General features: G+C 46.3%; 2 protein-coding genes across 29 annotated transcripts in view; one reads left to right on the top strand and one right to left on the bottom strand.

Moving 5' to 3' along the window:
- LOC107305747 (ubiquitin-conjugating enzyme E2 R2) overlaps nt 1-17,185 on the top strand; it is a 49,696-nt gene extending 32,511 nt beyond the window's left edge. The window contains exons 2-5 of the mRNA XM_015848272.3: nt 6,490-6,576; nt 10,657-10,754; nt 14,098-14,232; nt 14,802-17,185. Coding sequence (XP_015703758.1) covers nt 6,490-6,576; nt 10,657-10,754; nt 14,098-14,232; nt 14,802-15,021 — 540 coding nt within the window. The 3' untranslated portion in view covers nt 15,022-17,185. The remainder of the gene's footprint in view (nt 1-6,489; nt 6,577-10,656; nt 10,755-14,097; nt 14,233-14,801) is intronic.
- Nucleotides 17,186-18,834: 1,649 nt separating this feature from the next.
- UBAP2 (ubiquitin associated protein 2) overlaps nt 18,835-24,548 on the bottom strand; it is a 121,163-nt gene continuing 115,449 nt past the window's right edge. For 24 of the 28 annotated variants that reach the window (XR_014939710.1, XM_085529749.1, XM_085529754.1 and 21 more), the window contains 5 exons: nt 23,452-23,551; nt 23,261-23,368; nt 21,756-21,823; nt 20,779-20,970; nt 18,835-19,790 (listed from right to left, as the gene is read on the bottom strand). Coding sequence is in view for 26 of the 28 variants with exons in the window: in XM_085529749.1 (XP_085385875.1) it covers nt 19,695-19,790; nt 20,779-20,970; nt 21,756-21,823; nt 23,261-23,368; nt 23,452-23,551 (564 nt within the window). In the remaining 2 variants the exon portion in view is untranslated. The remainder of the gene's footprint in view (nt 19,791-20,778; nt 20,971-21,755; nt 21,824-23,260; nt 23,369-23,451; nt 23,552-24,548) is intronic. The other 4 variants (XM_085529761.1, XM_085529770.1, XM_085529747.1 and 1 more) reach the window with 2 other exon arrangements.

The following is a 24,548-nucleotide window of genomic DNA, read 5'->3' as shown; positions in this document are numbered from 1 at the left end:
AGTTATCACAGTAAGGCTAAAATCTCCAGACTGAATTTCTAGGATATCAAACAGCAACAATATTTTAAAAAACAAAACAAAACCCCTTCTGTTTCTTTTGAGTAATGTTAGAAGAAAAAGGTCTGTTTTCCAGGCACTGCTTGTTCTGACTGACTTCATTGTTTAGAGCAGTTTTATTTACTCAGATCCCTTGAGATGCTCCAGACAGCTGAGCGTGAATGTATGAGATCACAGGAGCCTGGATGCAGTCCAGCTGAACAGGGATGCAGCACGTTCCCCACTCCAGGACCATTCAGTTTAGCCACAGGTTCATGTCAGTCGTTAGTGCTGTGATTTCAGATTGAAGAAGCTACTGACTGACATGGTGTTCAAAGCCATTACTTTAAAGGTATAATTGTACTTTGATGGTCGTATCACAGACTTGCTGCTTTGGTGTAGGTTTTGTGACTTAGCTGTCCCAACATATTTTTTTAAAGTTTTGCTTAAATGAATTCTGTTCTGTGTGTGAGTAGCCTTCTATTGAAGATGTTTGGTAATGCCCCAGCTAATTGCAATAGAAGAAATATGTAAGATATGACTTAGTTGGAGCAAGAATGGACTCTTCTGCCTGTCAAACCAGTCTCTGCTTTTGTAAGTTAATCTCATTTCTTGAGTCATCTTTGGCCTACCCACTTGTTGCTCTGTTATTTATTTTTTTTTTTACTTTGTTGAACTTAGTGTCTTTTTTGAGTTCTAGTTCACTTCACTTTCAGGTCTTCGTGATTTAAATTCCCTGTGAAGCAGATCAGGTGATACGTACCACAAAGCATGTAATGCTATTCGTATGGCCATTGCAGGGAGTTTTCTGAACTTGGAAGGCATAATTCTTCTAACCCACTAACTTGCACTAGAATCATAGAATCATAGAATGATTTGGGTCGGAAGGGACATTTAAGATCACCTACTTCTAATGCCCTGCTATAGGCAGGGACACCTCCCTCTAGACCAGGCTGCTTAAAGCCCTATCCAGCCTGGCTTTGAATGCCTCCAGAGACAGCACACCCACAGCCTTACTGGGCAACCTGTTCCTGTGCCTCACCACCCACACAGTAAAGAATTTCTTCTTAATACCTAGTCTGAATCTACCCTCTTTCATTTTAAAACCATTTCTCTCATTCTGTCACTATGTGCCTTATAAAAAGCCCTTCCCCTGCTTTTCTGTAGGCCTTTCAGGTACTGGAAGACTGCTATAATGTCCCCCCCCAGAGCCTTCTCTTATCCAGGCTGAAGAGCACCAGCTGTATTGTCTTGTCCTCATTAGGGAGGCCTAGGTAGATTATATCAGTTGCTCTTAAAGCTTTATCCACTGGTGCTGTAACTCCATCATAAGAGGTCACCAAGTTTGTCACCCACCACTTGCCTTTGGTGAAGCCATGCTAGTTACTACCAATCACCTCATTTTTATTTGCCATTTGCCTTAGTAGAGCCTCCAGGAGGGTCTGTTCCATGATCTTGCCAGGCACAAAGGGAAGACTGACTGGCCTGTAGTTCCCTGGATCTTCTTTTTCCCTTCTTGAAAATGGGGGCTAATATTCCCCTTTTCCAATCAGTGGGGACTTCACCAGACTGCCATGACATTTCAAATATGATGGACAGTGGCCTGGCAATTTCGTCTGCCAGTTCCCTCAGAACCCATGGATGGACCTCATCGAGTCCCATGGAGTCCTGCAGCTTCAGGTTCTTTACGTGGTGGAGATGTAGTCCTACTACTCTAAAATCACAGTCACTGTCAGTGCAGTGATCTGGTGCTGCTGGGAGGTGATGACAGAATGCGTAGAATCTCTGACTTGCTGTAGTTGGATGGGACTTAAAGAGATTGAGTCCAACCTCCATGCTAAAGCAGGTTCCCTGCAATAGATTGCACAGGTAGGCATCCAGATAGGTCATCTGCATAGGAGGAGACCCTACAGCCTCACTGAGCAACCTGTTCCTGTGCTCTGTCACCCTTACCATAGAGAAGTTCTTCAGCATGTTATTAGGGAACTTCCTGTGTTCAGGTTTTATGCCTTTGCTCCCTGTTCTGTCACTGCACACTGCCAAAAGGAGCCTGGCCTCACCCATTTGCCTCACTCCTCCCTTTAGATGTTTATAAACTTGTACCAGATCCCCTCTCAGTCTTTTCCCCAGGCTGAACAGACCCAGGATACAGACCAGGTTGCTCACCAGGGTTGTCCCCAGTTCTGCTACAGTAAGGTGCTTGGATCCTAGGTCACAATATCTGGAGCTGAAATAGCAACGTTGTTCTTGCATCCCTTATTACCTCTTCCAGTAATTGATCATTATTGGAAATTTAATATTGAGCCATTGCAATGTAGCTAGCCTTAGTGCTGCTTTTCTGGTTCTGAAGCTGAAGGACATCAGGGCGCTTTAAACCTCACTGGTGTGCAGAACAGGCTGCTGACCTCCACTAAACGTGTTTTCCAGCACATGGTGCTTAATACTGCATGCCATAATCCAGGCTTAATGTGGAAGAGGAAAATCCACTAGATGAATTGTATAAATGCTGGATGTGCTACGAGCAATAAAGGGCATTTTGTGGGATTACACATTAACACTAAACCCTGTGGTGGTCTTGTAGTTCCTGCTGTTGTTCGCTCTCTCTGTGTTAAATGTATGGTGCAGGTAGCACTGTGCTGGCAGGAGATGCACAAAATATATTAAAAATTCTCTTTGTATCTCAGCGACAGTTTTCAGGAGATGCTCAGTTTAACTTGTGCTGCGTGTTCGTAGGGCTTGTGTTGAGCTGGTGTTGTTACAAAATAGAAATTACATTAACCAGCACTGTCAGAAATGTCAAAAAGCTGCAGTTTCCATTGGCCACAGTTAAAAGCTTCTGGCTTTCCCACTATCACCAAATCAGGTCAGTTGTTGTGATGCTGGTGGCTTTCCAGGAAATGGGTACTCCCCCTGCTTCCCCCCTCCCTTGCCTTTATGCAGAGGACAGATAGCATGGATTCACTGTTCCTGCCTTCACTGCCTGAAAATGCAGCAAAGTTTTTCTCAGTATGAGAGAAGTAAACAAAAACAGTGTCAGACAACAAAATGTCATAACAGCTGGGCTGGAATAAATACTGGATTTCTAAACAGCCAAGTTAGGAGTGAGTCCTGCTTGTGTTAGTGCACCCCACCAAGAGGGAGATGGTATTAATATGTAAGTGTTGATTCAGTTACATGGCAAGACCTCTGGAAACTAGAAGTCAGTGCACTAAGTTATTCATAGTGACTGAATCAGGACTTACTTCAGCAGCTGGTAGAAGAACTGGGTTTGCATTTTCAGTCTGTTGTCTGACTTGGATATCTAGTAGGATTTTATTTTTCCTATGTGTGTATATTTCACTGCGGCTGTGCCTTAACAAATATGGAGTCTGAAGAAAACTTAAACAAATCTGAAGTGTAATCACCACTGACAATTCCAAGGAGCAGCAAGGCAGTAGAATAGGAAACAGCTGAAGTGAGGGTGCTGTCAACAATAATCTTAAAATGCTCTGTGGTTTGACTTGGAGGTTCAAGCTCTTGTGCAGTAGCAGTAGATGCCTGCAGAGGGCTGAATCTTCTGCCAGTCTTGTCTGTGTGACATAGCAGTCAGGGAGTCCATGCATTTCTTTCTAGGGTCTGTAAGTATGGCAAGGCATAAATTGGGGTGGGAGGAATGGATGAGTGACCTTGGTTCTGTCAGGTGCTTTCTGTGGTGCTGAGGAGCCAAAGGTGAGAAGGCAGCTGAAATCAGGACTCTGAAATAGGATTATGTCGGTAGGAGTGAAACACATGGTAAATGCAGTAGTGGTTGGAAACTTCTGGAGGTGTCTGTGGATGGAGATGAGTTAAATCTCGAGTACTAAGTTCATCTGTCTGGTTGCAGGCAGGCTGACAAAGAGCCGCCCTGCAGTTCTGCCACTTTCAGTATCTAGCAGTCCTGACTGGGCTTGCTGGGAATGGGAAGCAGTTTTGAGAGCTCAGCTTGAAAGTGTAGGAGGAACAGTGAGCTATTGCCTAGTTTCGTAAATAAAGTTATTGCCTAATTCAGTCTTTTTTGTTTGTTTGTTTTGTTTTGTTTTTTTTCCTCTTAATATTTTTAGCTTAACTTTACTTAAAACTTAAACTTAACTTTACTTTAAAAAAAAAAAAAAAAAAAGACTTGTGGCTGTTGCTTTATCTTTGCAAGCAGTCTTGCAGTTTGTTTTGGAAATTCTTGGCTAGCTTAGCCAATCAGGAACTCAAACAGCATTCGATGACTATGGAGTGGTGTTACATAATGTGGGATTTTCAGTTACAGGAGAGATGCAGAATAATTCTCTGGGTCTTGTTTGTAATGCTATGGAAAAACTGCTATTTCACTTTTCATCTTCTGAATGATCTCAGCATGGGGATCTGAAAGTGGCACTTACCAGGAAAAAATCCCTGCTTATAATTTGGAGTTTCCTGCTCCAGTGGCTTGTGGCTCTAGAGGTGCAGAGGCTTCATTTGCTTTATGCTTCAGCACAGCTTCATAATGTGCTGAACATGCAGGCTTGCTAGAAGCATCTCACAGAGTAGCCCTATGTTTCCTCTTAACAGGGCTGATTACAGGCAAGCTGGTGTCTCAGCTGCCTCTGCACGGATAGAAGTTTTCAGGAGCATTTTCTGGAGCTTGAGGTATTCTTCCCATAGTGAAACATCAGCTTTCATTAATTCTGTGATGATTGCTATTGCAGGCAGTCAGTCCAATTGCCCTGTTCTGTTGCAGACTTGTGACTGCAAAACAGTCCACAGAAACTAGAAGCCTTCTTCTGGTGTCTAAAACTTCATCATGACTCTGCCATGCACAGAGGCCAGAAGTTCTGCCTTGGTTTGGCTTTTCCAGTAGTCTTCCTGGGATGAAACTTTCAGGTTTAGATAACATGAGAGCAGAGGGTCCATACTGGCTTGAATGAGGTCTTCTTCTTAGCCCCCAGCCCCCCAAGGCTGAAATGCTACCAGTGAGGTTTTTTTTCAGTCAGTTAGGAACTGTATCTGTATGTAAGACACACATACAGCTCCTGCCAAGAGTTCTTCTAGCTAGCTCCATCCTGAGCTTTGTTGTCTCTTGTGTTTTTAATTTCAGTCCTTGGGCTGTTTCATGTCTTAGATCTCACGAAACTGCACGTAAGCACAGGAGTGGGCTTGGGAAAGCCCCAGTGGTCTGGAGGAGTCTGCACCTATGAAATGCAAGCACTTGAGCTGAACTAAACCTGCCCTGCCCTTTGTAAATCTTTGCTCCGCTCCCAGTCCCGGGCAGCACATTCCAGCTGCCTTGCTGCAGCACTTGCTTCTACAGCAGCATGGTGATAACAGGCTCTTGCCTGCTCTTATTGGAGCAGTGCCATTCATGTAACTGACCTTAAACCATGGGCTAGGATTGTTTAAGAAGATGTGAATCATTTGGCTGTGAATGTGTCAGGGCAAATTCTTGTGGTGTAAGGGTTTGATACTGCTGTAACATACCCATGTGCATTCACTAGCATGTGTGCAGCATGTAAGCCATGTGAGCTACTGAGCTTTTATTGACATTAGTTCTGCACTTGGTTACATGGCATTTTATCTTGATAAAATTTAAGGGTGGGGGGTGTTTCTCCTGGGTATCCCATCTGAGGCTGGTGGTGGGGCTCCAGGCAGGTTGAACTGTGCCGGGAACCTTTGGAGCTCTGCAGTGCCTGAGCTATTCCCTACTGGCTGTTTTTTTTCTGGCTGTTCTGAATGGCAGGACAGCATAGAAGTTAATAACCCAGCGCTGGGATCTCTACAGTCTCTGCACAACAGACTCGGTTCTGAGTCTTGTTCCACCATTGTCTGCTGACAGCACAGGTATGGGATGGCAATCTTTGCTGTCCTGGCCCATCAATATTTGGTTCATTGGTTTGCACAGATTTGTTAAACAGACACGAGGAGTGTTCAGGCTCGTTTGTTGTGGCAAGAAATACAGTGCTAGGAGCCTGGGCAGATGGACCAGTCCCTTTCTCATAAGAAAAGCAAAACCCCTTGGGACTCAGCTAAGCAAGTGTTTAAATCCCTTTTCCCCACAAAAAAGATTAGTTTAAAAGTTTTGCACTGGCGCATGTGAAACTGATATTCTCACTACAGCACATGTTTTTAGCCTGTTTCTGAACACAGTAAGAAACAGTGATAGCTTGAGTTTTGTCCTTTTGCATCTATTTTACCCTGCTGAACAACAGATGTTGGATAGTGGTGTTTGAATTAGGACATGGTAAATACCCCTTTTGTTTGTTTTCAGGGTTGACCTTGAGCTGCTAGAGCTCAGGCGCTCGAATTTTTACCTTGCTTAGTTACTGTTCTGTTCTGTCTGAAACTGTATTGTTGTATTGCAAGTCCGTGTGGGCACTGGTTTATAAAATGACTTTATGGCCTTGATGGAAATGGTAATGGTAGCTTGTTATCTCTCCTTTTGTCCTAACTAAGATGTTTTGCTTTTTCCAGGCTCATATTAAATTCCCTATTGACTATCCGTATTCACCACCTACTTTCAGATTCCTGACCAAAATGTGGCACCCCAACATTTATGAGGTAAGGGTTTGTTTGTCTGTTTTTTAAATAAGTTTTTTGCAGGCACGTGAGAAGGTTTTCTGGCTTTTGAAACTTATGTTGTTGGTGCTCAGTATCTCTGGCCATAACTGAAGCAGTTAGCTGGTTATGTTAAATTCCAGCTACGTGGTTGAACAATTAATTCTAAAACCTGTATGAAATACTGTTCCTTTAGGCAAGGATGGAGGCTTTATTACACTGGCAAGTTCAGCTGGCAGCCTCAGGTGAAGCACTGTACTGTGAATGCCAGCAGTTTAAAGGGGTTCTTGAATCAAGATGTCTTACCCTTCTGTGGTACATAAGCAACAAATGGTTGTTGGTGTGCTTTCATCCCACAGAACTGTGTAAAGCAACAATACAAAACAGGGAAAAGTCTTCTGCAGCAACAGGCCTACAGGGGGTTTGGACTTGGGGCACTCTGACTGCAGGAGAACTGGAGCTGAGCTGGAGTCCAGCTTCAGAAGTCTTGTGCAGCCTGGCCTCCAGTATGAAGCAGCCCTTAGGTCAGTTTGTGCATCAGTCACACTCAAAGGGTAATACCGTGGACTGACAAATCAATGTCTGCATCTTGATACGACTGATGGCAGCTTCTGAAGTGGAATATCTTTATATAAATGCTCTGTGTCAAGCAGCACGCCCTAGCTTGAAAGCATTGTCTTTGTGATGCAAAGTTGCTTGGAGCAACTTAAAGTGATTAGTGCAATTGGTTCAAAACCAACCAGTTTCAGAAGGCCATATTTGAAAGTTGAAGACCTGCTGTAAATCAGAACATGTCTTAAGCTTTTAGAGGCCAGTCAGATTGCTGCTAAACTTTTGAATGCTTCAGCCAAATGTCAGCCTGCTAGGACTGCTACCAGAATACTTCTCAAGATGCTAAAGGCCTTTCAAAAATGTTCCTATCACCTTGTCCTCCTGAAAGAGATTCTGCCGGCTTCCTATGGGTCCAAAGAGGAATGTCATTTGTCTTCCTCACTGTGAACAAACAATGGCTTCATTTGATGCCTTGGGCTTCGAAGGCCCTTTGCTAACAAGTCACTGCTGCTGGATGTTCGCCCTGGATGAGTGCTCTCCAAATGTCACACTGAACTTCACTGATCTTTTAGTCATAAATAGCCAAAAGCGTATCCAAACTCCAGTGCAAAACAGGATCGTAATTAGCTGTAATTACTGGATGCACAGGAGGACTACTGCCTTGTTATGCACAGAGTCTTCCTAAAAATCAGTCATCTGATAGTCTGCTGGCTTCAGTTTTGGACCTGACACCAAATCTGACATGTAGCCAAGGATAGCATTTCTCTTTTAGGATCTTTTTCAGTAGCATGAGAGTTCGATCTGTAAATAAGTTTAAAAAAAAGAAGTAAGTCTCAGCACCTGAAGATTATTGCAGAACTGTAGTGTGGATGTCTGAATCCGGACGTTCTCATGCAGGAGGTGAGTGGGAAATGGTTACCAAAATGAGTCTTGGAAAGGGCCTCTCCCAGTGTTAGTGGGAAAAATGAAAAATTGGCTCTAGAAACAGCTGAAGGTAGGAGGAGAAACTAACCCAAAACCTGATGGGTGTTCTTTGGGGTTACTCTTCAAATACTCCAACACTCATCTTTGTTCTTTATGTTAGTAGCGATATTTTTTGGAGCTGAGGGAATCTGAAACAGCTTGCAGGCTGTTTTGGAAACAACATTTAAGCATTGAAGATGAGGCACTGGGATAACTCCAAATGAAACTGAGAATAAATCAGCGAAGGGCTTGAGGTTTGAGGGTTTGTCAGGAGGGAAAAAAAAACATCTTTCAGTGTAGTGAAGATGAAAGAAAGTAACAGTTTGCAAAATCGGCTGGTGAGACCAGATGGAGAGGTTGAGGCTGACGTTCCAGTTCTGAGCAAAGACTTCAGTAACTTTGTATGTTTTCCTCATCACATTTGCTTGGTCATCTAGTTGAATTTCATTAAACTACACTGAGCTTTAGGTTGTTGTTTTTTGGTTTGTTTTTTTTGAGGTAACACAACCTTCTCATTCCATCATAATGGAGGTTTTATAAATATAGGCTTTTCCTTCCTCTGGTTGATAGAAACAAGGAAAGCGATACATTTATCTTTTGAAAACATATATAGGATGACTGCACTATCTACTTGACTACACTAAATCCTCGTGCTGACTTCATCAGTTCCCACCACACCTCTGCTCCTTCAGTCTCAGCCTTGAACTGTTTGTAGTCTCAAACATATAGCACTGACTGTAGCAAAAGAGAAGAATCCTTGCATCTTTCTTTATATTCTTACAACAGATATTTGCTGGCCCAGGTATTGCTTAACCTGATGATATGAGAGACTTCCTACAAGTGCTGCAGCTCTTTCTCATGGTCAGCAACACTTTTTCCGGGTCAACATCACTAAATTTTCCTGGGGAAATGTTTAAAGGAGAACCTGTGTAGACAAGAGGGAATTTGGAATACAGACAGAAGATAACATAAACATTACTTGAGTAAGGTTAATTTCACCTTAATGTGATAATAAAAATATTTATAGGTTGCACTAGTCTTTTGAGATCCAGAAGAAGAATCTGCCTTGTTATGGCAAATGGTTCCAGCAACATAAATGTGTGCTTGGGTATTCAGCAGCTCCAGGTGTTACTTAGCTTTTTGTAGTTCTGTTCTCGATGAAAAGATGCTTCAAGATTATGACAGCTTGCTAAATTAGTGTACCTGGCAGGTTCAGTGAGTAGCTGAATTCTGGATACCGATCACAAGCCTGCAGTGTTGAAGTAGGATCTCATTTGGCTATAAAACAAATGTCATTGTTTCAGCTTACTACGATGAACGTTTGGGGAGGCTCTTCAGGTGAGCTGCTGCTATCTGCAGCCGTGATCACTGGCTGGAGCTCAAAGGCACAGATGCTATCACTGAACATTGCTGCTTTGTGCTCCAGCTCCTGTGGGCAAAATAGTGTTTGGAGAGTCCTCAGGATGCAGCCACTTGGGAAGTTGCCCTACCAGTTTTCAGTCTTGGACCAAGCTCATCTGCAGTTCTTGTGTTGACATTATCAACCATTAGGTCGGGGTGACAAGGGGACAGCATGAACACTGCATAGGATGCCTGTGAGAGCTCATGAGTAATTCTCATAGCTGGCTGCAAGAGGCAGTAAGCCAGCAGAGCTTGGAGGCGTTGTCTTGGCTGGACATGAACCCATCTGTAGCTTCCTTTCATCCTGCACAAAGACACTCGGTGTCAGCTTTGCTGGGAAATGTCAGCTGTGATAGATATTGCTACAGCACTCCTATGAAGTAATCATATCAGGGTGCTGTAACAAGCAGAGAATTGGTTTTACAGGCTTCTTTAAGTATTTATAAGTTGTAGGCATTATGAAACTTTAAATCTGTATTCAGGCTATGGCATTGGTGAGTGAAACACAGGTTGAGGATTATGTGGCTGTATGGCTTCCGTATGCTTCCAAAATATTCTTCCTCTTGCATGCTGGGACGATTTTCAGTGGAACCTTCAGAGAGCATCTCCTGCTTTTTCACCTGATATTTCAAACAGCTCTGTCATCAGGGAGTAGCGTGAGCCTGCCCTGCACCATCTGTTTGACTTGGTACATCCCAGAGAAGCACTGCTTTGATACCTGAAGTAGGATAGCGTGCTAAATCCTTGGATTTAAAGATTCCTGTTGCTGACTTGGTCATCACTGGGGGAAAAAAGACATGAGGACATGGGGTCTCATGTGACTAAAGTTCATTTCTGTTACTGTGGTAGTATATGCTATCTAGAGACTAATAAGGTTTTATTAGCTACTATTGTTTTTGTTTGCTTTGCTACGTTCTTTGAAAACTCGTGGCCTGAGATTGTTTTGTACCAATCTGTAGACAAGCTCTAAGCAAGGAAAGCTTTTGAACGTGTTGATACAGTAGACACAGGAAGAACTGAGAACTGTTTGCAGTTCCTGCATGGTTTTTACTGTCTTTTGGGATGTTCATATCAAAGAGACTTCTATTTAAACATAGCCTGAGATTGAACTGAGTCTTCAGACTGTTAGCTGGGCTATTCTGAACGTTTTTCATTTCTGTCTTTCAGAATGGAGATGTATGTATTTCAATTCTCCACCCACCTGTAGATGATCCACAGAGTGGAGAGCTGCCATCTGAGAGGTGGAACCCTACCCAAAATGTCAGGTAACAGTGGGAAGCAGTGATACACAAAGCTGACCTCGAATTCCTGTCATCTGTCTCCTAAACTAAAACCTGTATTGGGAAAAAGCTTGGAACATAATCTAAGATTTAGGGAATGGTTTCAGGGCTTGAACCAGGTAGGAACCAGACTTAGCAAGCTGTCTGAAATAGTAGACACTGCATATCCTGCTGCCAGGTTAACAATGTAGAGTCTTCTGTACTCTTCACAGGCTTTCATGTTCTTAAAGCAGACACTTCCAAACCCTTCTAAGGTATCGTTCATCGAAAAGGGCATCCTTTAGTATTGAGGCCTGGTAGGAGTAACTTTGTGCATAATCCTACCTGTTGTGTACTGTCTAGTATAGGCCCATATCTCTTTCCTGTAGTTTGGTGTTTCGAGCAGCTAGCTATGTGTTTCTCTGGTACCAAAAAGAAAGGATCATTGGGCACCAGAGGCATTCAAGGCTAACGCTCCCATTTTTAAAAGCATAGCTGGGTTTTGTTCTAACCTTAAGACACTGCCAATAAAGAACTGACAAAACAAATATCAAATAACAAACCACTGACCTGTGTAGCAGTAGTGATGTAGTGGAAAATCCTTGAACTCGGGTATTTCTGTTCCAACTGTTTGATGCGATACATTATCCAAATAAGGTTGAAATAATTGCCCCTAGTTTTTCCCATATTGCATGGGAATTATACTTGTTTTCAGAGTGATTTGTTAGATGTTGGTTCTTTAAATCTCATTTTAATTGGTAGATCCAGCCAAAAGATCTCAGTCCCTGTGAGGGAATGCAGCAGTTTGAAAAGGGTTGTCTGAGAGTTTGGCTCTGCTTTTATCTGACTTAAATTAAAATCAAAACGAAATTAAATTCATTAGAAAAGAGGCTTTGTCAAAGCAAAGATCTAGCAAAGGGAAATTTATTGGATTCTTGACCCTTGGAATGGATTTGTAACATGCACTGCTTAGTGCTGAACTAGAACTAACATGGCAGGGAACTAGGGAAAGTTAACAGCAAATTTTAACAACTGATGCTCCCTCCTGGAGCACACTACTTCAGGGTTGAAAAGGCTCAAGCAGAATGGTGCATTTCAGCTGTGTGAAGCTGTGGAGGTCAAGGCAGGTGTTACCCAGTCCATCTGAAGTACAAGTCAGCATGAAGCAATCTTTCAAAAGTTCCATTTGAGATTTGTTTTTAATTTTCGTTTAAATAGCTTTTAAACTGTGTGTCACTGGGCTACATTCAGCTGTCCCTCTGCTCACCTGGCTGTTAAACTGTTCAGATATTTGATGTGGTTATCTCCTCCAGTTCTGCCGACTAGACAAGTCTCAATTCATAGCTAGGAAACAGATTAAGGCATTCATTATTTAGGTCACATGCACATTTTGACTATTTCGTCCTATGCAACACAAAACTTGACATGAGACTTAACCTTTCTGATTCTGATTGCTGCTTTTTCTTCCTGTGATGCAGTTTCCAGTGCTTATTCTCCCAGAAGGCATTGGCTTAAGGAGAAAGTGTTCTTTTTGGGGGATAAAACATTCCTCAGGTGCAAAATTTGTCCTTAACTGATGCCCCACTGCCAACATCACCCACTGGCCTAAGTGCTGCATACAGACCTTCCTGCTGGGGTCCCATCTGGTCCACAAGGCTCTGGAGTCTGTCAGATTGGAGGCAGAAGGACTGGAGGTGCATGAGGGAAGCACGTTTGTGTGTAATGAGCTGTGTGCACAGTCCAGGGCTTCTCTTCATTTTCTAAGTCCTGCTGAGTAGTGGCAGCTTACCACCATGCTTGAAGTGTCTGTAGCAGGGGGATATCATTCTTAACTTTAAGAGCATCTGTGCTCCCACCTGTGAAGGTGTCAAGCATAATTGTATTTTAAGCACAATTAATACAGACTTTCCTGTCACTCACAGCTGGATGAGTCATATATAAGTAAATTCAGCAGAAGTCCAGCAAGTTGTAAAGGAATGCTGCAGTTAGTGCTGCTCCTTCTCATGTCTAATGGGCCCAACAGCTGAGGAGGTGGTGGCAGGGCTTGGGAGCAGGAGACCTTTGATCATATTTGTTGCCCTTCTCAGTGTCTCCCCTGAGTCCACTGTGCCCTTTGGGGTGTTCAGTCCACAATATTTATCACCAAGTGCGTGCAGCCAGCACAGTGTCCAGGATGCTCGTGCTTCCATGTCTTGTGAAGACAGGTGATGCCCTGCCTTGCTGTTCTTTGCTTTCTGAGGATGCTAATTCCTCTTGGCTTTTTCAGCGGCCTTAGTGCTCACTGGTCTGATTGCAGAAGCTATCCAGACCTAACATTACTGTCAGTGAAGCCAAAGCCAATATTTTTTACTGGAAATAAGAATGTGCTGTACTTGCCTCTGACAGTGGCTCTGACAGAGTGACTGAATCCAGGTGCTGACTCCTCTCTTACCTGGATCTTCCCCAGTCTGTGCTCACTCTGCAGGAAAAACACTGCTGGAGCTGACCTGGCTTCACAGCCTGCCTGCTAGGAATCAAGATTTTAGATGTATCCTTGAAATGAAGTGGAGGATTCTTCTGCACATCATTTCAGCCTGGCAAAGCAGGTTTTTTTCCAGAGATGTCATTCTCTTCCTACTGAATTATATCTTTTGGAAAACGATCTGCAGAACACTCTTGGTAGCTGTGCTGAGCAGTCCGGCCAGATGTAAGTGTTTAGTTTCAAAGCCTTTCAAGGAGCAGAGCATCCAAATGACCGAGCATTTCCTGGAATTGTATCCCAGTTACGATCTGCTGGATGTGCTCAGCATGCAGTGCTCTGAGTGCCCCTCTAAATCACTGTGAGTACAATGGGGGCTGAGTCTCCTTCATCAAATTTTGCAGAGCAGTTGCTGTGTTCTGCTGTATTTCAAGCCACATTACTTGTCTTTGCTCTTTCCTTCCACTCAAGTGGCAGTGAGGCTGCTGCAGAGAGTCATAGGAAATGCAGGGGCTGGGTGAGAGGTGGTGCTTGCAGAGCAGTGTGCCCAGATAGCTCTGTGGACAGAAACCCAGGAGAGTTCTGTGCCAGGGCTATGCAAGTGGTTCATGCTGGTGTTGCTGAGGTGTTGCAGCTGAATCCAGCTGGGTGCTTCATGGTTTGCCTGGGTGTTAAAAAAGAACAAAAAAATCGGCATTGCCTTCCTGCTCCTGTGCTTGTCCATAAGTGCGTACTTTCCCTTCAGCTGTTGTTCGCTTATCCTTAGGTTAAGTTTTGACTTCAAACAATATGTTTTGATGCTTTTCTGATGCATCACCTATAGAAGCTGCCAGCACCCAGAGTTCATGAGTGCTTTTGCTCTGACCCTGCTGTTGTGGTTGCCTTTTTCAGGACTATCTTACTGAGTGTAATCTCTTTGCTTAATGAGCCCAACACATTCTCTCCTGCCAATGTGGATGCATCAGTCATGTTCAGAAAATGGAGGGACAGTAAAGGAAAAGACAAGGAGTATGCTGAAATCATACGGTAAGCAAGTTGTGCTGTGTGATGCTGTGCTACTCGCCTGCTGTTCTGAATCCTGCAGAACAGACTGCTCGCATAACTTGCTGAGACCAGCTCCCCTCTGTGGCTACTGCTTTAGAAATTAATTTTACAGTCTTATTCCAAGCCCAGGAGCGGGCAGGAGGGGGCAGCCTGACCCCTGATGCCCTAGAATCATAGAATCATAGAATCACCAGGGTTGGAAAAGACGCACAGGATCACCCAGTCCAACCGTCCACCTGTCACCAATAGCTCCCACTAAACCATGTTCCTCAACACAATGTCCAAACCTAACTTGAACACCTCCAGGGTCAGTGACTCCACCACCTCCCTGGGCAGCCCATTCCAGTGCCCCGTGGGCTGGTAGAGCTCCCCAGTATTGGGGTGCATCCATGCTGACTTTGTAAGGGTGCGTGCTGCAAACAGACTTGGAGTGCTCCCAGACACGCAGCGATGGGAACTCAATCTGTTGCTGCTGGCAGTGCCTCAAGTGGCTGCAGGCTGTGGGAGGTGGAGCCCCCTGCACCCGCTCACCCTGCTCTGTCCTCCCCCAGGAAACAGGTGTTGGCTACCAAAGCTGAGGCGGAGAAGGATGGCGTGAAAGTCCCCACTACGCTGGCAGAGTACTGCATCAAAACTAAAGTGCCTTCCAATGACAACAGTTCAGATTTGCTTTATGACGACTTGTATGATGACGACATTGATGATGAAGACGAGGAGGAGGAGGACGCCGACTGTTATGACGACGATGATTCTGGCAATGAGGAGTCGTGACCTGCTCCCTCTGTGCCCCTGTACTGCCCTGCCAACTCAGGCCAGAAGGGAGCAGCGGTAACCTAGCAGCAGTCCAGCAAAAAAGTGTGGGGGGGGGATCAAAAAACTTTTGTCTCCTGCTGTCTCCTGTTGTATGGATCTGTTTGCTCCTTTTTTATGGACCTCTTAGAGACCCTCCACAGAATGTCTGAATTCTTGCATTCTTAACCCTTTCATCACTGTATTACGATTTCTTTTTGAAAAAGAAAATCCCCTTTTCACTTCTCTACAAAACGCTCGCGGCAAAAAAGGTTTGCTCACATTTAGGTTCTTGAATTCAATACAGTCTTGCATTGGGGTGTTTGTTTAATGTATTTAAGGCTGGAACAAACACATTGGAAGGTGTGTTTTTGGGAGCTCAAGTGCTGCATTTACTGGGAAGAAAAAAATCCACACAAAGCAAATTGCCAAGGTTTAGCTGCTCCATTTACAATAATAGCGTGTGTACATTCGTTTAGCCTTGTGATGGTGGCTTTTCCTTTATAAGGTGGAGGGTGGAGAGTGTAAAGCTGCTGTGTGTTGAGCTTGATGGGATGTTACTGAAAGGTACAGTATTCCTTTTCAGCCTGCTCATGATAAGAAAGAGGTGGCTTGTGGTATGAACCCTAAAATAAACACTTAACACTTCATGTCTGTACAGCTGAGCCCTGGATTGCTATTTACTTCTTGTTTCCAGCCTAAGTTAGGGTTAAAAAGAAAGCCCCATTTAGCTATGCTGCTTCCAGAAACCTGCAGCCGGTGCTTATCCCCCAGACTGTCTTTGGCAGGGGGAGAGGCTGATGGCCACCTGTCCCTATGCTTGCTTGCGGCCCTGCTTCCTGCAGCCTGAATCCCGTGCTGGCCTTTTTCCTCTTACTTGTGTAGAGCAATGCTGTGCTGCTGTGGGCTCTGGGGGCAGGCAGAAAGGAAGGCTCCTGCATGTCCCTACGAGCTGTCAGCTCAGCTTGCAGCCCTCTTGGGCAGGGGATCCTACACACTGTCTTCTGCTGCACCCTCCTGTTCAGTCCCTCCACACCGTGACTCTTTTGCCATGTGCTCTTGTTTGGCTGTTGTGTTTTGGCTTGAATTGACCCTTCGGGTGGTGTTCAGCTTTCCTCCTGCCTCCACCCCAGCAGGGCAGACTCCCTGCTGAGACCGCCAGGCTCAAGCAGATGGTTGTGCCCTTTGTCTGCTGCGGTGTTCTCATGGTACGGCACCATCTGCAGCGTGGTGGTGGGAGCAAGCGCCGTCCTGGGTCTGCATGCATCCCCCAGAGCAGGCTGAGGGCAGAGTGGGATGCAGAGGGGCAGCGAAGCTGTTTGCAGAGTGCTGCAGCTGGGGGAAGGAGGGATGGAGGTTGGTGGCACCTCAGCCTGCAGCCCGCAGCGCGGCTCCGCTGCCCCAGCGCCATGTGCCTGCGTCCCACCTGCAGCCTCCCGCGGGGCTCGGGGCCGCGCTGCTGACCTGGTTGGAAATGAGGATACTGCATCTTTCAGGAGCTCCCGTGTACTATTGACCGTCTTCACTGTATACTCTCCAGTGACTCGTATTTTCAAGCTTGGTGTTGTAAGATGCATTATCATGATTCTTCTGTTACCCCTTTTTTTTAAAGACAAAAACAAAAAAAAAAAAAAAAAAAAGGAAAAAAAGAAAGAAAAAAAACCCCTTTTTTGAGAGCTCCTGCGTTACCCAGAGTGATTTCTCTTCCCGCTGTCCCTGCAGGGTCATTGCTTGTTGACTTGCTGGTTTCCTTTTTTAGAGATACAAACTGAGTGTGAGGGGTTTTCTTTGAAACTATTTAAGAGACGGAGGAGAAATGTTTACCTGAGCTGCGTCCCGGTTTTTCTTAACCCCCCTCTCCCCATCTCAGCCCATCTTAGCGTTTACATTTGCAACCACAGCCCCTTCAGATGCAGTTTTCACCCATTTTGAAACCAGCGGGTACCTTTAGGGTTCTTGGTAGTTTTCTTAGCTGAAACCCCAGATATTTTCCTTTTTTTTTTTTTTCCTTTTTTTTTTTTTTAATCCTTCGATATAATTTACCAGAGAGAATTAACTGATGCATTTTTGTGTTGTCTTCCCCTTCAGTAGTTATATTTTGTCTTTTCTGCACATCTGTCTACTAATAAAAAATGTGAAATGAAAACACCGCTGTTGAGTCACGTCGCTGTTCCTCGAGCTGCTGTTTGCATGGGGTTACTCAAAGCTTTGGGTCACGGCCGCGCTCTGTGTTGGGCATCTCTGTGCCGCGCATACAGGCACAGGTGTGGGGTGTGAGAGCAGCGGATCTGCTGCTCGTGAGCCCTGAGCAGGGATCTGAGCTCTTGGAGCAGTGCTGGGTTGGAGCCGAGTTCCCCCAAGGTGCTGGTGCAGGGTTGGGGGCTGTGCCCAGCCCATCCAGCAGGAGGAGGGACAATAAACGGATTTGGGCATGTTGGGTGCAGGGAGAGCTGCTTCTGTCATTGGTGGCCAAGTGCAAGCGGTGGGAAGCAGTGATGTATGGAGCTCGCTGCCAAAGTGATACCTCCTACTTGTCTCCATGGAAACTACAACAGGTACAGAGCGCACAGTAACGCTGCTCGATAGAGCAAGTTCTCAGCTACAAAACATGACACTCAACTTTTCGACAATAGTCGTCACTGTGAGCTCTGCATTTCTGACAGAGATGGGCCGTGCTGACAACAGTCTGCACCAGCAGAGGTGACCATTCGTCACTGCTGAATGCAACGCAGCACCCACTGCCTCGCTGTGCACAAACAGCCAGCAAACATCACTGGATGTTGGTGCGTGGTATTTTTAAATCTAGTCAGGCTGAGCAGTGAGCCCAGCTGAACCTGCTGAGGCTCAACAAATCCAAGGGTGAGGTGCTGCACCTGGGTTGTCCAACCCCCACTGCCAGCATGAGCCGGGGGATGTAGGGATAGAGCACAGCCCTGCCAGAAAGGGAAAATTAGGCTGGATATCAGAAGGATCAAGCACCACAGTCACGGTGGTGAGGCTCTGGCACAGGTTGCCCAGAGAAGTGGTGGATGCCTCTTCCATGAGACATTCAAGGTCAGGTTGGAGGGGCTGCGAGCACCTGATGCAGCTGTAGGTGTCCCTGCTCACTGCAGGGGAGCTGGACCACAAGGTCTCTTCCATCTCAATCCTGCTTTTTCCACACAAAGGAATAACAAACTAAGAAGCATTACTGCAGTAATGTAAGTGGAGTAATGGAGCTGCAGTAAGGCAATGTGGTGACACTGCTGGAAGCCCTCAGGGCTGAGCACACCTAAGGCCAGAGCTGGTGTCACCACCCTGTTTATTTCATCCTCCTGAGCTCCATGTCTGCTGCTTGGCCAGATAGAGCTGCACAGTGCGTGCTGTCACAAGCACTGCCAGGCTGCCTCTGCCTGCAGCAGCTCTGCCCCATGGGCACGAGGCCATGCTCCCTCCCGTCCCCTCTGCAGGCACCAGAATGGACGTGGTTGGAGCTGAAGGCAGGGTGGGCTGGTGGCAGGGTGCTGTGCCACAGCTCTGCTGCACCAACACAACCTTCCTTCAGCATCCTCCGTGTCCATCCCTGCTGAGCTTTGCCAGGAGGGCTGAGAAAATGGACACAGATGGCAGCGATACGATCAGAACTTAGGTGGAAGAAAGGCTAAGGAAATAAAATGAAAACTCCTAAAGCATCCACTGCACCGTGCGGGACCACAGCAGCGGGAGGTGCTGTCCTGGTCTTTGTTCAGTGAAGATCCATCCAGGAGCTTTGGCGCTCCTGGGCAGGGGGGGCTCAAAGCAAAAACAGGAACCAGACACAGTTCAGACTTTTATTTAGGAAACCGCTACATAGTTCTGCCTCACATGATGCAAAGGAGGTCGCAGGACACACTGAGCCATCCAGAGTCCCTGGCTCAAGGCAAAAGAAAAAAGAAAAAAAATAAAATAAGAAAAAAAAAAAAAAGTCATCTTTATTATTTATTGTATTCATTTATTTAGAAACTTGAAGAAAGAGGTGAGGGCAGAACTCCCCGCTCAGCGGCACTTCACTCACTGCGGCCGCTGCAAAGGGAGGAGGGAGACAAAAGAAAGTGGAAGGCCTAAAAAGCATCATCGTTTCTTTTTGCTGCTGTTTGTTTAAGAGTAACAGCTACACCGGGGCGTAGGAGCAGATATCCAACCCACAGGACATGCCTTGTTTGAAGGAGCCAGGCCTCCTTAATTGCCTGAATTTAGAACTGCATTAAACAAATGGGCTCTCATCAGCTCCACTGAGAATGGTGTGGTTTTGTTTCGGACAGTGATAGAAAGCCCACGGAGCTTAAAAAACAAGGAAGGATGTCCTGGTGCAGATGGGAAATGGATAATTAGTTTTTCTACAAAGAAAAAGACAGGCTGCAAGATGCAGAAAACCACATTTAGGCTCTATTACATTTACAAATACATACATAAATATATTACATAAACAGCAACTCAAAGAGGAAGCAGGCGAGTCACACAGAGGATGATGGCTGCAGTTCTCCCCGCACAGACATTTGGCTGAGCAGTTACTTCTCCTAATAATTCCAGGAATGAGCTTCGGCTTCTTTTTCTTTCTTTTCTTTTCTCTCTTTCTTTTTTGTTTTCTTTATTTCTTCTTTCTCCTTTCTTTCTCTCCCCCCTCCCCGGTTTCGGATTTAGTTTGTCCAGTATGCAGAAGTGCTGTAGGCGGTTTTGGTAGCCTGAGACTTTTGCTGCATGGTGCTGGGCTGGTTGCGCTGTCCAGATCCTCCCTAGAACCAGAAAGGAAGTGACACTGAGGCCATGCAATGTATCCAGAGCGGGGAAACAGCTGAGAGGGGTCTGGAACACAAGTCTGGAACACAAGTCTGGAACACAAGTCTTATGGGGGGGAACTAGGATTGCTCTGTCTGGAGAAACGCCAGGGGAGACCTCACCGCTCTCTTCAGCTCCCTGAAAGGAGGTCATGGAGAGGTGGGGTCGGCCTCTTCTCCCAGGTAGCAGTGACAGGATGAGGGGTGATGGCCTCAGCTTGCACCAGGGGAAGTTCAGGTTGGATATTAGCTAACATTTATTTTCTGACAGCGTGGTAATGCATGTACGGAGGGTGGTGGTGTCACCATCCCTGGAGGTGCTCAAGATACACGGATCTAGTGCAGACGGCTGATGGGGATGGGTTGGGGCTGGATTTGACAGCCTCCAAGGTCCTTTCCAACCTCATTGATTCTATGACATCAGTCACGGGACTGTGGCACCCATAGGCTGCACCTCTCTGTGCTGCTCCTGGCCAGACACGGGGCCAGCAGAACAGAAGGGCTGCAGAGGGTCCAGGAGCACTCTCAAGGCTAATGCAGCAGCCATGGATGTCAGCACACAGAGGGAGCAGTCATTTCCTCTTTATGGACTCTACAGCAGAACAGTTTTTTGGTTTTTTTTTTTTTTTCTCCCTCAGGGAAAATTTATAGTGAGGAAACACTCAGGCTGATGAAACCAGAAACTGGAGCTGTGATGCAATCAGCAAGCAGCAGTGCAAATGCTCGCTTCCAGAGAACAGCAACAGCTCACCCCTCTGCATCCACATCGCAATGGCCTCTTCTGAGCAGGACTCACTCCACAGCCCTCCCCAGTAACAAGCCTGCAATCCTGCCAGGGCACCTTCCCAATGGGCAAAGCCAAAACCAATCAACTCAGAATAAAGCAAAGATCCCACACCAAGAGGCGGGTGAGCACAAGGTGCACTTTGTGAAGGGGCTGGCTCACCTGCCCATCCTGCTGAAGGTGGTGATGCAGCATCTGGGAGTGAGGCTGCTGATGTGCAGGCAGGATGTGGAGAAAAGGGGCTGGAGCGTAACCCGGGGCAGCACCAGGGTTCAGGGGCCCAGTAGATCCAAGAGCAGAGGGCAGGCTGAAGGGAGGTGGTGTGCCAGCATGGAATCCCTGCTTGTCGAACGTCTGTACAAAGAGGCAACATGGACATGGTCAGAAAGCAGCAGGAATGTGCACAGACCAGACGAGAACAAGAGAACACAGATCCCTGTGCCTTTCCTACACCCCACGAGCAGGTCAGGCCAAACACCCACAAGCACTTCGGTAGATGATTTTCAACTGCTGTTCTCACTCCTATTTCTACTCTAATGCCTGTAACTTTTAAAAAATATCTATACTGCATTGATTACTGTGTTGCTTCCCCTGACCTCTTTTCACTTAGTGGGACACAGGATGGCAGCTCCCTGATATCGGCTCTTCACACCCTGAGAGGGCCAAGGCTACTCACGACAGCCTATCAAAAGTGCAAGAAATTGCACTAGCATTTTCCCTCCCCAGGCCAGAGCTCTGCCCTTGATGCTAAGCACGTCATGGGTCTGACCTGCAGTCGTGAGGCCCTGGCACTGCTGTCCAGGGGAGCTGTGTTGCCCCATCCCCAGAGGAGCTCAAGGCTGGGTTGGATGGGGCTTTGCTGGGCAGCCTGAACTGGTGGGGGCAACCAGCCCATGGCAGGAGCTGGGGCTGCATGCACTTTGAGGTTCCTTCCAACCCAAGCCATTCTCTGATTCTACGATCACAACCAGGCACATGGTGGGTCCCACTGTCCTGACAGGAAAACAGCAGCAAGGAGAGCCAGACCAAGGAAAGCCAAAGCTTCCTTGCCACTAATCAGCCTGGGACATGTTTCTGAGTAGCAGCATCCCACTGAGCCACTGGACAAGCCACTGAGAGGAGGGTCCAACATTCCTCACCTGAGTCTTGTTATAGACTGAGCCACTGATGTCAGGCACACCTGTGTTACTTGAGGTCACAGAAACACCTGGAAAACAAAAAGGAACTGACAATGAGAAAGCCAAGCAGCAGCCAGCCTGAACCCTGTGTGCTTGCTTTGCTGTTGGCGCCTTAGTTGAGGCACCCAAACCTGCAGCCTCTGCCCCATGCGCCTCCTGCTCTGCACTCTGAATCCCACAGCAGTGAGAGGATGGGCACAGCCTCTGCTCTTGCTGCAAAGCAGCAAACCAGCCCACTGGGATAGGTCATCCTCTACTCGTAGGTTACAGCTGGGATTCAAACTCACTCCTAGCTGTGCCAAACACTCATTTAGCTCACAAAACAACAGCTCTCTCCTAAGATTAGGGATACATTTGGCTCTATCACAGTGTTCAGGAGCTTTCCGGTAATGCGCTCACAGTGAGCCTCGGCATCTGCTACAGGCTTGTGTCCCTGTCCTTACATGGGAAGCTGAAGGGTGAGATCTGCAACATCCCTCTGCCCCTTTAGAATCAATATCACTGACTCTGGCTGGCTACACACAGATTATCCAGTGACACAGAAGGCTCAGAAACACTCTCACCAGCAAGTTGACTCAAATTGCCACTAATTCATGGGCTTACAAAGACAGAATCTGACAGCTTCTCCTGCATCACTACAAAAGCAGTAGTTTCTCCAACCAATGAACCACAGGCCCGGACCCAGTGGGTTGACACTGCCCTATGCTGCACCCTTCCTAGGAGACAGCTCATTTGCAGGCCACTGAGCAGAGCACCACTGGCTTTTGGTTGAAGGCCTGCATACTGACCAGCTGGTGTTCCAGATGCACACAAACTCTTGGTATCTGCTTAAGCCCAAAGATGAACTCGTTAGTGCCAAGCAATTCAGTATAAATTTCTCAGGTCTAACCAGCGTGTGCAGAACAAAGCTGTGTACATTCCTTAGCCTTGGCAGTTACAGAGGGAACATTTCCAGGCATGAAACAATGCAGTGAGTTACGGAGCATAACGGACAGCAGCTGAAACAACAGCCCAGAGATGTGTGAGCTGCCCTGCTCACTGAACACACTGCTAACTGAGGTGCCTACCAACAAACCCAAAATCCAAGTCAGCATTTGGCAGCTGACCATTTCAGCAGCAGCACCAGCTGCCTTGTCTTCAGCGACACAGCACTGCTGCAAGACTGCTTATTCTTCACCAAAAACAACTTTGGCAGGGAAAGCAGCTCACCACTTCTCCCACGTGTAACTGAGGACAAAGCAGTGCATCAGCCACACAGACCGTTATGCAAAGTTCAGGCATCAGGTTTAGAAGGAATTCTTGGGCCATTACAAGAAAAAAGCATTTTGTACACGGGAGATGGAGAAACAGCTTGGATCTTGACCCTCTTTAAAGCTGGCTGCTATGCTGACTGCACAGCACTGGCAATACTGGGAGTTTGCCCTGCTAAATCCCACTCAAGAGTAACCTCAAGTCTCATGTGTTACCTTTCCCAGGTCCAGTGCCAGCAGATTTGTTTTGTGCTTGAGATGACCCACTGTAGCCTCCTTTGCTGTAATCTCCAGCTGCCGTTCCCTGCGTTAAGTCATCATAGCCTGCCGGTGTGTACAAGACAATGTGTTACAGTGTGCAAGCAGCTCTGCAGACACTCCAGTGAAAAGCACAGTGATGAGAATACCTGCTCCGTAGCCATGCTGCCCGTAGCCACTCGCTTGCTGGAAAGGAGTCGAGGCAGTGTTCAGGTTGACTCCATGCTGCTTTGCTGATGCTGGAGGTACCTGAACAAAAGAGGAAATGAACAAAAGATGCTGTTGGCTGGGAGCTAAAAGCAAACTCCCTCTGCCACCTAGTGGGGAAGGCACCTTCAGCTCACACGGGAAAGGTAATTTGGAGCTGGAAACACACAACCACGTGGGAGGTGGTGCTCATGCTGCCAGCAGTAGATTGCTGCAGCAGATCCTTGCAAGACACAAGCCTCTTGCTACAGCTGCTTTGGTCCTGCATCACATGGCCTTTCTTCCCATTGCAGTGCAATCATATCCCAGAACAGGCTGCACACTTCTTTCATACATGTGAAAGTAGGAATCAGGTAAATAGGGGCCTTCCATGAAGTAAGTATCCTAGGCTTTGGAGAATGTCAGAAGAAAAGGACTAGTGGGACATGTCGACATTGCTAATACAGGTGGGATAGCACAGCTGAGTCTATAGTTAGGACAATACAGCTGGAAGAGAAAGGTAGCCAAAGAAACTGGCTTTGACTGATTGAGTAGAGGAGCTGGGTCAAAGTAACCTGAGGAAGACTTCTGACTTCATCCCAACGACCACCGGAGCGAGACCCCCACTACGGACTGTGCTCGCGTCAGTAGGAGGGACAGCATGTAAATGAGTTCCCAGATAAACAATGAATATGTTAATGATTTCTCAGAAATTTGATGAATATGTATACACTTGCTCAATAACTTTGTAACGCTCCTGCCTTTCGGTGAGCATGATAGGAGGAGTGATCCCCCATGTGCCCAGCGCTGAATAAACACATACCTGCTTTATAACCTATCTCTGGTTATAGAGTCTGATTCCTCACGTCACATGTAATAAAACTAATTGCAGGCAGCAAGTTCTTACCCAGAAACCGAAAAGGAGCAACCAAAATGCTCTCCAGAATCAAACAACACAACAACCAGTTCCCACCTGAGGCTGTTTCATAAAACTCAGTCCTACAATGTTCTAAAACAGATTCACCTACAGTTCTGCCTGAAGAACCAGACCCTGACAAAT

The sequence above is a fragment of the Coturnix japonica genome, chromosome Z (genome assembly GCF_054131305.1).
Source record: "Coturnix japonica strain WE chromosome Z, WE-NBRP24, whole genome shotgun sequence".
NCBI lineage: Eukaryota > Metazoa > Chordata > Aves > Galliformes > Phasianidae > Coturnix > Coturnix japonica.
Note: the sequence above shows the minus strand (reverse complement) of the source record. Positions and strands in the feature narration are given on the sequence as shown.